We start from the raw sequence: 12,271 nt of genomic DNA, 5'->3' as shown, positions 1-12,271 counted from the left end.
TGGCGATCTGTCCAGGGTTTAGTCCATCTCATGCTCACTGACAGCCAGGATAAACTGTGATACTGAGCAGAATAAAGCAGGTATGAACAATGAATGAATGAACAAACTGCCTGTTTTTACTTTGGTAACAGATGAGATCATCTTGACAGATTATATACATTTATTTACACATATAAATATCTAAACCTTCTTTAATCTGGTAACACAAATATGCAGTTCATCCTTCACATTTCTGTTCCTAATTTAAATGCAGAATGTGAAGAACATATTTGTGTTAGGGCTGATAGTGTTGCATGTGTCTTGGGGCCGTAACTGGCAAGTCGAGCTTGACATGCAGGTTATCCTGGACAATGCCCTCATTGTAAGTGCAACTGGTCCTTTAGGAAGGTCATTAGAAAAGCAAGTCAGTCAGAAAAACTCCTGGAATGCGTGAAAAAAAAGAAAAGGCAAGATAGAAGGGTCAATCCTATCACTGAGGTGATAGTTGACATTTCAAACATGATGTAATTCCAGCTATCAGATTCAGTTACAGTCACTTCTGTGTAATGAATCAAGGTATGTTGGCATATCTTGTTTTTATTTAACAATGAAGTGAAAACTGAAAAAAAAAGCTTCTCCTTCAGCGTTCTTCATCCAAGCAGCACGTTATGAATGTTCTGAAAGACAAAAGATGAACCAGAGACAAACAACTTTTCAGACATGATGGTGATGATTCTGGGTATTTCTCCAATCAAATACATGTTTCAGAATAAGGGGACAAATAATAATACACAAGTGAATATGGAAAACTTACAACAAGCTGGTATTGTGTTGAGGTTTCTATCAGCATTTGTGTGTAAGGATGCTTAGAAAGAACAGAGAACGGGACAGAGTCCTCGGGACTATATTCCAGCTCTCTGAACACATTAACCAGGTGCTAAAGGACAGCAGAGATAAACTGCATTAATGTGACAGAAGACTTTATTTTAACAGTATGGTAAGCAATTATTTTCAATTTAATTTTAAAGAAACTGTAGACAAAACTTTGCACTGAGAAGCAACATATATGTTTTAGCACTTATGTATCTTTTTTTTTGTATTTCGATAAATGTTTGTTTAAAATTCCAAAGGGAGTACCTGTGTATGCTCCTCCTGACTGAGGCAGCCAGGAGGAAGGGGGGTGTTGTCTTTCATCTTGACAACTTTGTGGCAGATAACATTTAGGAGAGCAGGAATTGACACTTCCTGATCCCTAAAAAAACAGCTTGATACAAACAGGGAATCTTCTTCCAGGCAGTCTCCGTTAAAATCTAAGGAGGCTTCTTCTAAACTCGGCATAGACTACAATACATGACACAAGACAAGTCATAAAAAAAATTAGAACATTCTCTTAGAAAATCAACTTGAAAATCATTTAACTTGTTTCTGTTATTACTTTGGCCCCTTTAAGCTCATTATTGAGAGAAAACAATGTTGCATTTGGTAACAGAAGTCAAAAAGAGGAAAGTATTTGAACTGGATTTTATTCACTTATCTTCTCACCTTTACTAGAAGGCTTGATGGAGGCTGATGAAGATATTGTCCTAACACCAAACTAAGAGCTCTGATGAAACCCTGTCGAGGGTTGGGGTCAGCTGCAAAGTACTGCAGCATGGACACATAATCCAGGCGAGGAGGAGACATGGAGTGGTCTGCAAACAGCTGGAAAAAGAACTACGAGAAGAAGACAAGGAGACACAAACATCTTTGCTAATTGCCTTCAGCTTTGATGATGATGCTTTTTATTTTAACTGTAAACACAAGGGACTAAAACATTTCTCAGTTTGAGTACTATGTTATATTTTTACAGTAAGTGGAGTCTTTTCTTTTGTTTGATTGTACTTTTGTAAAGCTTGTGTTTAGGTTGTTTTTTAAGAGAAAGTGGATGAAAGTGGTGAAAGAGAGTTGAACTGTTCTGTCTACATGGGCTGATATCTTGATATGGTTATGTATTCCCTCTAAATATCTTCAGGATGATGATTAATTGAGTGATATTATGACCTTTTACCTTGCGCAGGTTAGCCAGACGGCTGTACGGTAAAGGCTCTGACGGGTCATCAGGAACATTCTGGACAGTCTCACTGGAAAACCATAATTCTGTCTGTTGCAAATGAGAAAAAAAGGGCAATTTAGCAATTAGTTTTTATAACTGGGGAGTTACAGTTTTATATTATGTTCCCTTATATGTTTGATTCAGTTTAATGAAAAATATGATCTCACATCTACAGGAACAAAAACTTACTGCAGTAAAGAGACCTAGCACAGTTATTGCACAAGGTATTTAAGGGGTTTCAAACTTTAACATGCAAGTTTATCCATAAAACAAGAATTTCATGTAAACATAATCAAAATGTCTAACTAGTAAACCAGAATCCAGGATAGCACTGACCTGCAGATACTGTTCCTGGTTTACATAGCCTGTGCCATCAGCATCTGCTGTTCTGAAATGTTGCAGCACATCCAGCAGCTGTGTCAGTGAGGGAAACGGCCAAGGAAGGGCAGCACTAAGTAGAAACCGCCGCCAGTCTATCAGCTCAAACTCGTCCATTATCAAAGATACAATCTCTATCAACTGAAAACACATAATAAGTTCTTTATTGTTCATTAGAATAAAGTAATATGACAACAAAGGATATAAAAAGATGACTACAGAACAAAAAAAAAAAGTCTGAAAAAGAAATACATCTTTGTGTGAAGTTCCATGAACATGTTAGATGTACAGTATCACACCACTTATTTAACTTTAGAAGATTTTGTTCTGCATACCTGAGTTTCATTCATATTTATCCAGGGCTGAGGCAGGGTGTTTCTGCCTCTGCTGGTGGAAACTGTGTCTTCAAGTAAAGCAGAGAACTCAAAGCTGGACATAAGACCTGAAAATAAATAAAAAAAACAGAGAGAGAAAATTAATGCTGGCTTTCATAAACTTAACAATTACGGTAACTAGTTTTGTTCTTTGTCTGCACCTGATGGAGCAATGTTGCGTAGCTGATGGTATAGTGATTCCAACTGAGCAATAGTTGGTGTGGATCGCAATGGATTCTCAAAAGGAGGTGGACGAGGAGGAGGGGTTGGACTTGCTACCAAATGACAGTCTCCATTCAAATAGAAATCACAGCCTTCCTGGAGTAAAAAAAGAAAAAAAAACATTGTCAAATAACATTTGAGAAGTTGAATTTTGAATAATGACATAGACATTAACACAATTGAAAGGCTGTACAAACCAACACCAGCTCATCCTGCAGCTTAGCACCAGTCTCTATAACATGGCGAACCACCTCTGATAGTTGGTCAATGCTAGAAAAGGAGAGAGTGACACACAAAATGTCTCACAACAGAAACATTTACAAAGGTTTTTAATAACAGTTGTGTTTTGTGAATTTGAAACTAAAGTTTTCATTCAATATACAATATGAGAAAACAAGGTGAACAAATAAATGGAGCTGTTAATTATAAACAATTGTGTTAAATTATGTTATGTTAAATATTCTAGCACACTGGGCTGAATCATCCAACATGTAACATATAATAATAGGTGCTCATATATCATACCACTTCATTTCTGACAGATAGCGTCCTTGAAACCGCTTTTCCATGTTTGTAAAAATCTCATGTGCTCTGGTTTCAAGGGAGTGTACCATGACCAGACCGTGATCTTTTACCAGCTCAATGCGCACCTTTGTTGCATCCTCTAGAAAATACAATCATACATAAAGAGGAACACAAAAAACTGACTATAAACACACAATCACATGTACTGTGTGTACACAAGCGCAACTAAGTACATAAACAAACTTTAACACATACAAACCTGGATGTTTTAGAGTGCCACATAAACATTTGAGTATTTGAAAGTATGTTATTATGACAGTTTAAAGTGTTTATATGTGCATACATACCCTCATGAATTAGTGCGGCTGTATATTCTTTATGTATTTTCTCTCTAATTTCTTGATCATGAGTCATCTCTGAGGGGGTTTGAGCCTGTGTCTTCTCTGCGTCATCCCCTGGTTCGAGTAAAGAATAAAGTTGAGAGAAAAAAGATAATGATGGGAAAAACCAATTTAAAAAATACAATGTCTTGTTATAATATAACTTTTTAGTTCTCTTAGATTCATACCCATCTGTTTTTGAGCTGAATTCTTTTCTTTTTTAGCTTTTTTTGCACTTGCAGATTTCTTGTCCGTTGTCTTTTCTTTTTCTTTTTCCTTCTGCTCCTTTGTCTCCCTCTGCTGGGTTTCTGCTGCCACCTGCACATTTGCAAAAACATCAGAAATAAAACGTATGCTGCATATAGTTTTTAGCACTTACGCACACACACGGAACATTACCGATGTGCTGATGGCTTTAAGGGCCTCCTCATAGTCTGAGACGAATTTCTCATGTGATGGCTAGAGAAGGCAATGCAAAGAGTCACTATTCTGATTGTGGATCAAAATGTTGCTCCATGAATTATTTCATGTTAGCGTGGCGGGAAATCTGACCTTTTCAGGTTCTGGCTGAGCATGGCCTGCCACCTTGGAGGTCGCCTCTGTAGAGTCAGGACGTCTGTGAGAGAGAACACTTTATAAAAGGGAAAAACTGTGCCTATATGCTGTTATACTGTGTATTTACTGTGTGATATATGTCAAAGCGTTTGGTTGGACATCAAACAGACAGATAACACTGTGTAGCTGTTCCTCTTACTTACAGTTTTGTTTTCTTGTCCCTTCTATTATCCATCTGACTCTGTGCCCTTCTGCTTGGTGCCTCCTTACTGTTAATAAAACAACAACTTTCACTATCAACATTCATAATTTTTTTTTACAAACTTGTCTTTTCATTATCTTGTAAGGTGGTATTAACAGTGAGTTTCTCGCCTCTCATCCTGATCTGTATTTCCAGGGGTTTTAAGCAAAGAGATATGACAAAAGTTGGAGACTGGTTTAAGAGGCTCCTGCATGTGCATGCTCCAATAGTAGACCCTTAGAAGACAGAGTGTTTCCCAAAAACGGTTCAGCTCTATCTGTACAACATAATCAATCCATTAATACAGTTTTAAGCAGCATTTAAACTTCAGAATTGAAATGGGCAACTAAAAATCTTTAACCAAATGGTTAAATCAAAGTTGTGACATTACCTGAATGAGTATAGAGTGGTGGTTCAAAAGGAGAGCAGTGTGTGCTTCCAGCCAGCCATTACTTGTGAGGGTGGCCCTCTCTTGCTCATTTTCCTCTTTACGGTGATCAATAATGTCCCACAGTCGTTCACGTAATTCCTGCTCACATATCAGAACCACTTCAGTCTATTTATTTTTTTAAAAGACAAAAGGCTACTTTGTTTGCGTTAGTATTATAAATACAGAACATCACAAAATCATCTCACATCCAGTCTCAGATGTAGCTCTGCTTTGGTGTCCTCGTCTTCTCTCATATCATCCTGTATGCTATTGAACTCCTTCTGCCACGGAGAAACTAATTCCTGCTTCAAGTCAGGGCGACCCAAGTAATGCTTGTATCTCTCTCTAAACAACATCAAGAAAATGGATGGATGGATGTTGTACAAAATAAGATGTAGAAAAATGCATACAATGGGAGTTCTTACACATATCCATATTTAGCTGTAAATCTTACTACCTAAAAGGCTTGGTATAATACCTGATATTGAAAAAGTCCAAATCAATAGCAGTAAGTTGTGAGCGCAGCTGCTCCATTACTTGCTTTATATTGTCCACATAAGACTCACATATCATGTCCCAGTAAGAGCAAAGGTACTCTGCTGTCTCCTGGAAGTAGAGAAGGAGAGGAAGGCATGAACAAAGTTGGGGGTAAGGTAAGGAGAGGAAATAAAAAACAAAAACAAAAAAAAAAACAAAGATGTATAACAGCATATTTATCAAAGACATTCTAACTTTTTTTTTTTCCCTGTCCAATAACGCTGACATTTAGGGGACTGCAGGCCAACAAACTAAATGTTGTAAAAAGGAGACATGGTAGAGTACATCTGATTGTTGTATTTTATGTAACAGACATAACTAACGCGTATAGAAAAGCCAGAGTTTAGAAGTATATATATATAAGATAGATCCTACCAAAGGAAGGGGTTCATCCACGAAGAGCTGACAGGCTGAACCTGGGGCTGAAGAGGGGGTCTCTGACTGGTCCTTGGAAACTTCATGATTGTCCTCATTGGACACTGAGGAAGGTGACACATTTCCAGTGTGTCCTATTGTGTAAGCAAAAAAAAACCCAATAATTTATTTTAAATTAACAATGCTAATGTGTTTTTCAATCACAACTGTTCAAGTCAGCTCTTGATCAGTAAGTATTGGATCAAAAAAGTAATATACTTTGGAGTTTCTCCTCCTTAAGACTGGAGCAGGATTCTGTGAAGACGGGTTCTTCATCAGCAAAAGCTGTTGGTAGGTTTGCACGAGTTAAAGGGGTTTCTGGTGGTTTTGGATTGTCGGACACCACATCTTCAACAGGAGGATCAGCAAGTGCTGAAAAAGAAATATGATGTAATGCTTTGAGCAAATGTTATGTTTCTGCTTAGAAAATATATTGACAATTAAACATCTTGTAATGTTCAAACAGGTCAATCAGTGTCTCGTAGAAAGAATAGCTAATAATAATGTATTTTTTATTTTTTATGAAGAGAAGTTGTTTTTGAGAGGGTACTAATACGACAAAAAGTTACCTTCATGTCTTTTTTGGATTACTTGCTTCAAGATGGATTCCACCACGCTGTAAAGCTCCCCTTCATCTACATCTGCACTGACACGGGCCAAAATGTTTTGATTTTCACCAAACCATTTCTCCAGCTCTGGACAGGCATCCTGAAACGTTGTGATCCTTTAAGAGGAAATCATGTAACAGAGACTGGTGATTACAGTCATGCAGCAACAGTCAGTCACATTCTTTAGTACTCCCACCCGATTCGTTCATGTTACCTGCTTTGAATTTGTGCAACATACAGATCTGAGGGCTGGGAGGCTGTAGCAGCTGCATTTGTGTCTGTACCAGGTTTGGAGAAAAAACCCACACAAAATTAACGTTTAAGTTACATATGTGGATACATACATGTACAGGCCAAATAGATCATGTTTGAGTGCGCACATATACGCAGCATGAAGCTCCAATCATTGCAACATACCACCGTGGCTGTATGCCCGTCTGACCACACACTCATCGGAGATATCCAGAAGAAGAGCCAAATCTAGCACAGGCGCAGGGCGTGGTGAGGGTTTGGGTGGCTCCGGATCTGCAGCAAGGTTTGTCGTCTTGCTCACAGTTTCGTTTACTTCATCTACAAACCCGCCCAGGGCTTTCTCTAGCAGATGAGCCTGGGTGATGTTGTAAGGAAAGCCATCCAGGATCCAACCTGACTGAGCTGGAATCTGACTATTGAGGGCATAGCAACTATTTCAGTATTTTTAAGGTTCCTGTTTATTTTTATACATAAAAAAGGTTGTTCCATTCAGTTTAATACAAAAAAATGTCACAAAAAGGAAAACAATTGCATATAGCATCATGATAAATAATAGGTACATTTTATAGACTGTATCACAGCATTTGTTAGCTTTACCTGATTGCTTTTACCATAACGTCCACTAACAGCTCATCTGGGATGGTATTTTCTTTCCTCATATCTATTTCGGCAGTGACTCCTTGTGTTGCACAAGTAGGTAGCTGTATAAAAGCCATATGAAAAAAAGTGAAAAAGTTACATTTTTCTTTACATACAGACACAATAAACTAAAGAACAAATGTTTTTACTTTTCAGAATGAAAAATTGTAAGTTTGTCCTTGAAAATCATTTAAAATCAAAACTATGGATTTATCTTAAAGGAAAAAGATACTTTTATATTAACAGCACAATTACTGATTTACCTCCTCTTCATTCTTATAAGACTTCAGTCCCTCCTCAATCAGTGTGTCAGTCGATAAAACACAAATACCAAGTGCTAAAGTAGGGAAACACACATACTCAACATTAATTTTTCAGTGACAGCATAAATCTTTTCAGAAAAGACTTGTTTACATTTTATACCTTCAGCAATCTTAGCCAGGCAGGTAGTCTTGCCTGAGCAAAATTTGCCCAGTATGCAGGCCTTGATGGGAGTGTGAGCAAATGAAGGGGAGGATGATTTGATAACGGGTGGATAAACAATTTTCTCCAGTCGCTGAACAACGTGTACAAGAATGTTGCTGGGGCTTGGTGGTAATTTTGTCTCAGTTGCTTCCTTTGGCCAAGCCCATTCACCTACCATATTCTAAAAACCAAAAGCAAATCAGATTTGCTGCATTCAGTAGAAATAAAATACGTTTATCAATGTTTGCAACTAGAGTTAGTTAATTGGTCTATATTTGTATAGAAAAATGTATATGATTGACAAAAACAGACCACATATAAACAAACATGGACAGTGAATATTTTTTAAATTACTAAGCTTTTGTTTTAAACTCACACTGTATTCATCATAATCCAGGTTGTTGAGAATCTTCTGTTTCTTAAGCTCTGCAGGGTCTTGTGAAGTGGACAACTCGTACTCTGGCTGGCTGCGGGGCTCATAAAGAGGCAGACTTCTGAAGAAAGATTCCTTCCATTCTTTCATCAGCTTCTTTGGAATTAAACTGAACATAACAGCATAAAGAACGACATGACACCAAGATAAGATTGAGAAAAGAAAACATATCTGAAAATGGTTCAGACTCTTTGAACAAGGAATTATATTGCATGTAATGTGACATCTTAATTAAATAGTTTATTTTACAGCTAGTTCTTTAATTTTATTTTAACATTTAACAGAAATGTCCAGCCTAACCATGTTTAGAAAAGTGGAAAACAAACAGTATCATGTAGCACATAATGTAAAAATAGAGATCACCAAGAGTTGTGGGGGAAGTGCACATTGAATATGCAAAAATATCATATTTCATTATGACAGGAAACAGAGAGAGTAATAACTGCAATCTGAAACAGACTGAATGTGAATATGATAAACAATTTGAACTTTACCTCCTAAATTCCATTTTTCAGATGGGATTTAGGATTCAGGATGTTCAAAATATCTATATATGTATAAAATATGTATATTCACGATGCATTTTTTTTAAAGAAAGTGTTACATACTTCTCAGTGAGCTGACGATATTCTCCAATCTTGGTTGCCAAGTCCACTATCTGCCCCAAAATGTCTTTGCAGATCTCAAAATGCTTTTTGTGTCTGCTCAGAGAACGCTCAGCAGCAATCCTGTTACTGAGTTCAAGCTCCTTTTTGATGTCTTCTTCACGGGCCAACTTAGCTTGCTGAGCCAAAACCTATACCAGACCAAGGCATGAAGATGGATTCAGAGGAGGACGCTCGGCATAACTGTTCACTGATGTTATAACTACATCAGTTTTAAAGTATATAAAAGTGACTGTTGTAGTTATTATTATTATTATTGAAAACAGGTGTCAAGACAAGCAAGAATAAAGAAAGGGGTTTCCCTGTTGTCTACTTTACAGGCAATGTTAGGTAATATTGCTACTGTAATATGAATCCTTAATCTATAACATAGCCTCATTTTCCCCAAAATCCATTATATTATATTGGAGTGATATATTGTTGCACTAACGAGAATACTGCATCTGTGTTTCTGGTGTCTGCTTAAAATAAGTTGCTGATTTTCATTTTAAGCAAAGTGTTAACCACGAAAAAAAATTGTACATACACATCACAAAAAGTGTCTTTTTTCCTACTTTCCCTGTGACACCACCCATGCAATCGCTAAGACAGCCAAAAAAGAAAGTTTATCATTCCTTTTCTTTTGCAATCCAGCTTACCGCCTCCCTGTCCAGAGCTTCCTGGAAGTCTTTTTCTCTTCTCTGTTGGTGCTGCTGTTCTCTGAAAAGGCGATTCTCCAGAATCACTTCTTTCTGCCTTCGTATCTGCATCAGCTGAGCAGCCAAACGCTGTTCCTGTTTCGTCTGACGTGTCAGACGCCTCACCATTTGCTCCTCTCGCTGCACCTCCTAAAGTAGAGTAAGCATTTAGGGTTAAATAACAAGTGTAAAAAATAAGATAATAATATGTAGGCTTTCTTAACTCATATTTACTTCAAGTTCTAAAAATGAATAGAGGAATAAGGCCACATTATGGGGAATTAATTTTTATGATTCTATTGTGGGTTTTCAGTCTTTATATGAACAAGTGACTTCACAAAAAGGTAAATTTAAAGTTTCACCTGCTGAGCTTCAAGAGCCATAAATTGCTCCACCAAAAATCTGTCAACCCTTTTTCGCCTCTGCTCATAAGTCATTTCATTCTCCTTCAATCGCCGTCGGATCTCCCGAATATACTCGCTATTGGACTGTAATATCAACTTTTGTTCACTTCCAAGGCCTTCACAGTCCTGTTCGATGCTATCAAGAGAACAATCATGGAAAAGTGGACAACTAGAAATAAAAAAAACGTTTGCATATGAAAATTTCATGCAGTAAAAGTAAATTTAGCTAATAAAACATTTTAAAAGCAAAGCAATAAAACTAATTCAGTGCTAATTTAGTGAAAGGTTTCCTTTTCCCTTACCTTGAGGAGCATGAAAAGCCAAAAGTAACAAGTTTCTTCTTTTTTTCTTCAAACAGAGCAATTTCAGTTTGAACTTGCTGCATGAACACAATGTCATGAAAGCAAAGCATTAATACCAAAACGATGTAAATTGTAAAAGTAACATATTATTTACATAAGTATTTGTATTCTGGTCAAACCTGGGCTTCTCTTTCTTTGTGTTGCTGCTGTCTCTGCTTTATATTAAAATGTAAAGTACAGGAAGACGGCTTTGGCACATCAGTTTGTTTAGCAGTCACGTCGCTGTGATCTTGAGGAAGCACCTACAACATTACAAACCTTCCTTGCTCAACATGGGTCATGGCATGTGTTGCTATTATAAAATAACAATACTGTTCAACAACAAACTACTGCAAAGAGCTAAAACTTTGCACTGCATCACTGAGAAAGAACTATAAAGATGTAAACTGACAGCTTTATATACATTCTGTAATTACATATTTTTACTCTGGAAGTTCTTCAGTACCTTCTCTCTACTTTCCATTCTTTTCTTATCGTGGACTTTGAGTGGTCTTTTCTGCTGAATAGGTTGGGTTTCCATAGATCTGTCGATCACTTGCTGGCATTTATCCTCAAATTGCTGAGCAATTTTGTGAAGCTTCATGTCTGAATCACGTCTCACCACCTGAGGGAGCCTCTATGTAAAAGGAAAATTATTTTAATCCTACTAAACTTTTGATCATCAATAAGGAGCAAGAAGTTATTTAACTGATTCAAACTGTGTTATCTACAGACAACAGCCTTTAACTGCATGCACATACTACAAATAAATCTTACATAGGAGAAGATCTCGTGCTCCTTTTTGTGCAGAAGAGCTCTGCCTGGGGGTTGATTAATTTCCATCATTGTTCTGCTGATTTCTGCCTTCTTCCTCTTTTCAAGTGAGACATAAAGTTGGTAAAGAAGGTGAGCAGCAACACCTTCCTTCTCCTGCATCAGATCCTGGGCTGTGTTTATGTCGAAGGAGATCCCCAGCAGCTTTAAAGTAGGCTCAAGTCGAGTAAAGTTATTCACCTTGGAGATGGAAGTACTACAACAAAACATGTGATTAACTTTAATAAATTAGGTGCAGGATTAGACACCTCTCTTGAGTAACTTGAAAAAGACCAACTTACTCCCTCTTCAGGAACATATTGAAATCAGTCTGCATCTGGTATTTGTGAAGAATTTCCCCAATCAGGTAACCATTAGAAAAATCCTTGGCAAAATTCCTGGGGTCTGTGAATACCGTGAACCATGTCAAAATGTGTGGAGCTCTGTCCACGTTCAAAACGAATTGAAATTTTGGGCTCAGCCGAACATGTTTTTAATCTATGCTTCATAACATCTGAATAAAATGCGCTGACTTCCCGTTGTCTGTCACATAACACAGAATAACACATTTTAATCCCACAACGAGCCCATCAATGACAGAGTTAGCATTAGCTTAATTACGACAGAGAGCGATGATTTCCGCAGTCACACATACCTAAAGTTTTTGACAGCTTCAGCTCCTGATTCAGCCACTTGCACAATATATCTGACATCGTATATGTGTAGTAAATTTCACTTTAAACTTAATTTAATTAAGAGTAAAGTCATTTTTTTAGCTCACCAGTAACGGCTAAACACTTGGACGCTACCGTATGAAACTAACGTCTCGTTACCATGGTGACGCATA

General features: G+C 37.3%; 1 protein-coding gene across 2 annotated transcripts; it reads right to left on the bottom strand.

Moving 5' to 3' along the window:
• Positions 1 to 529: 529 nt before the first annotated feature.
• On the bottom strand, positions 530 to 12,230 carry spef2 (sperm flagellar 2). Of its 2 annotated transcripts, none has more exons than XM_025005062.2 (37): positions 12,080 to 12,230; positions 11,727 to 11,829; positions 11,389 to 11,641; positions 11,078 to 11,248; positions 10,752 to 10,874; positions 10,573 to 10,649; positions 10,229 to 10,439; positions 9,828 to 10,016; positions 9,133 to 9,320; positions 8,468 to 8,633; positions 8,050 to 8,272; positions 7,890 to 7,963; positions 7,585 to 7,688; positions 7,153 to 7,400; positions 6,950 to 7,013; positions 6,697 to 6,851; positions 6,347 to 6,499; positions 6,089 to 6,222; positions 5,655 to 5,782; positions 5,383 to 5,521; positions 5,138 to 5,275; positions 4,878 to 5,023; positions 4,709 to 4,774; positions 4,503 to 4,566; positions 4,350 to 4,409; positions 4,139 to 4,268; positions 3,918 to 4,025; positions 3,571 to 3,709; positions 3,243 to 3,315; positions 2,985 to 3,141; positions 2,785 to 2,891; positions 2,408 to 2,590; positions 2,027 to 2,119; positions 1,522 to 1,692; positions 1,117 to 1,320; positions 794 to 916; positions 530 to 656 (listed from the first exon to the last, which is right to left on the bottom strand). In XM_025005062.2, exons 1-37 carry the CDS (start codon positions 12,135 to 12,137, stop codon positions 630 to 632), a joined length of 4,950 nt encoding a protein of 1,649 aa, XP_024860830.1. In that variant the 5' UTR covers positions 12,138 to 12,230; the 3' UTR covers positions 530 to 629. The 2 variants fall into 2 exon arrangements, with proteins under 2 accessions (XP_024860830.1, XP_017267645.1); XM_017412156.3 differs by having other exon boundaries at positions 10,229 to 10,406.
• Positions 12,231 to 12,271: the final 41 nt, after the last annotated feature.

The sequence above is a fragment of the Kryptolebias marmoratus genome, linkage group LG1, assembly GCF_001649575.2.
Source record: "Kryptolebias marmoratus isolate JLee-2015 linkage group LG1, ASM164957v2, whole genome shotgun sequence".
In the NCBI taxonomy this organism is placed as follows: domain Eukaryota; kingdom Metazoa; phylum Chordata; class Actinopteri; order Cyprinodontiformes; family Rivulidae; genus Kryptolebias; species Kryptolebias marmoratus.
This window is presented reverse-complemented; position numbering and strand designations above follow the sequence as displayed.

What these genes read in the sequence shown, in the direction of transcription:
- spef2 (XM_025005062.2), bottom strand. Translation starts at nt 12,137, where the DNA reads ATGTCAGATATATTGTGCAAGTGGCTGAATCAGGAGCTGAAGCTGTCA. An exon ending in CTTATAAGAATGAAGAGGAG is followed by an intron (nt 7,689 to 7,889) that starts GTAAATCAGTAA and finishes GCTTTTATACAG; the next exon opens with CTACCTACTTGTGCAACACA. An exon ending in CATCAAGCCTTCTAGTAAAG is followed by an intron (nt 1,321 to 1,521) that starts GTGAGAAGATAA and finishes CATGTATTGTAG; the next exon opens with TCTATGCCGAGTTTAGAAGA.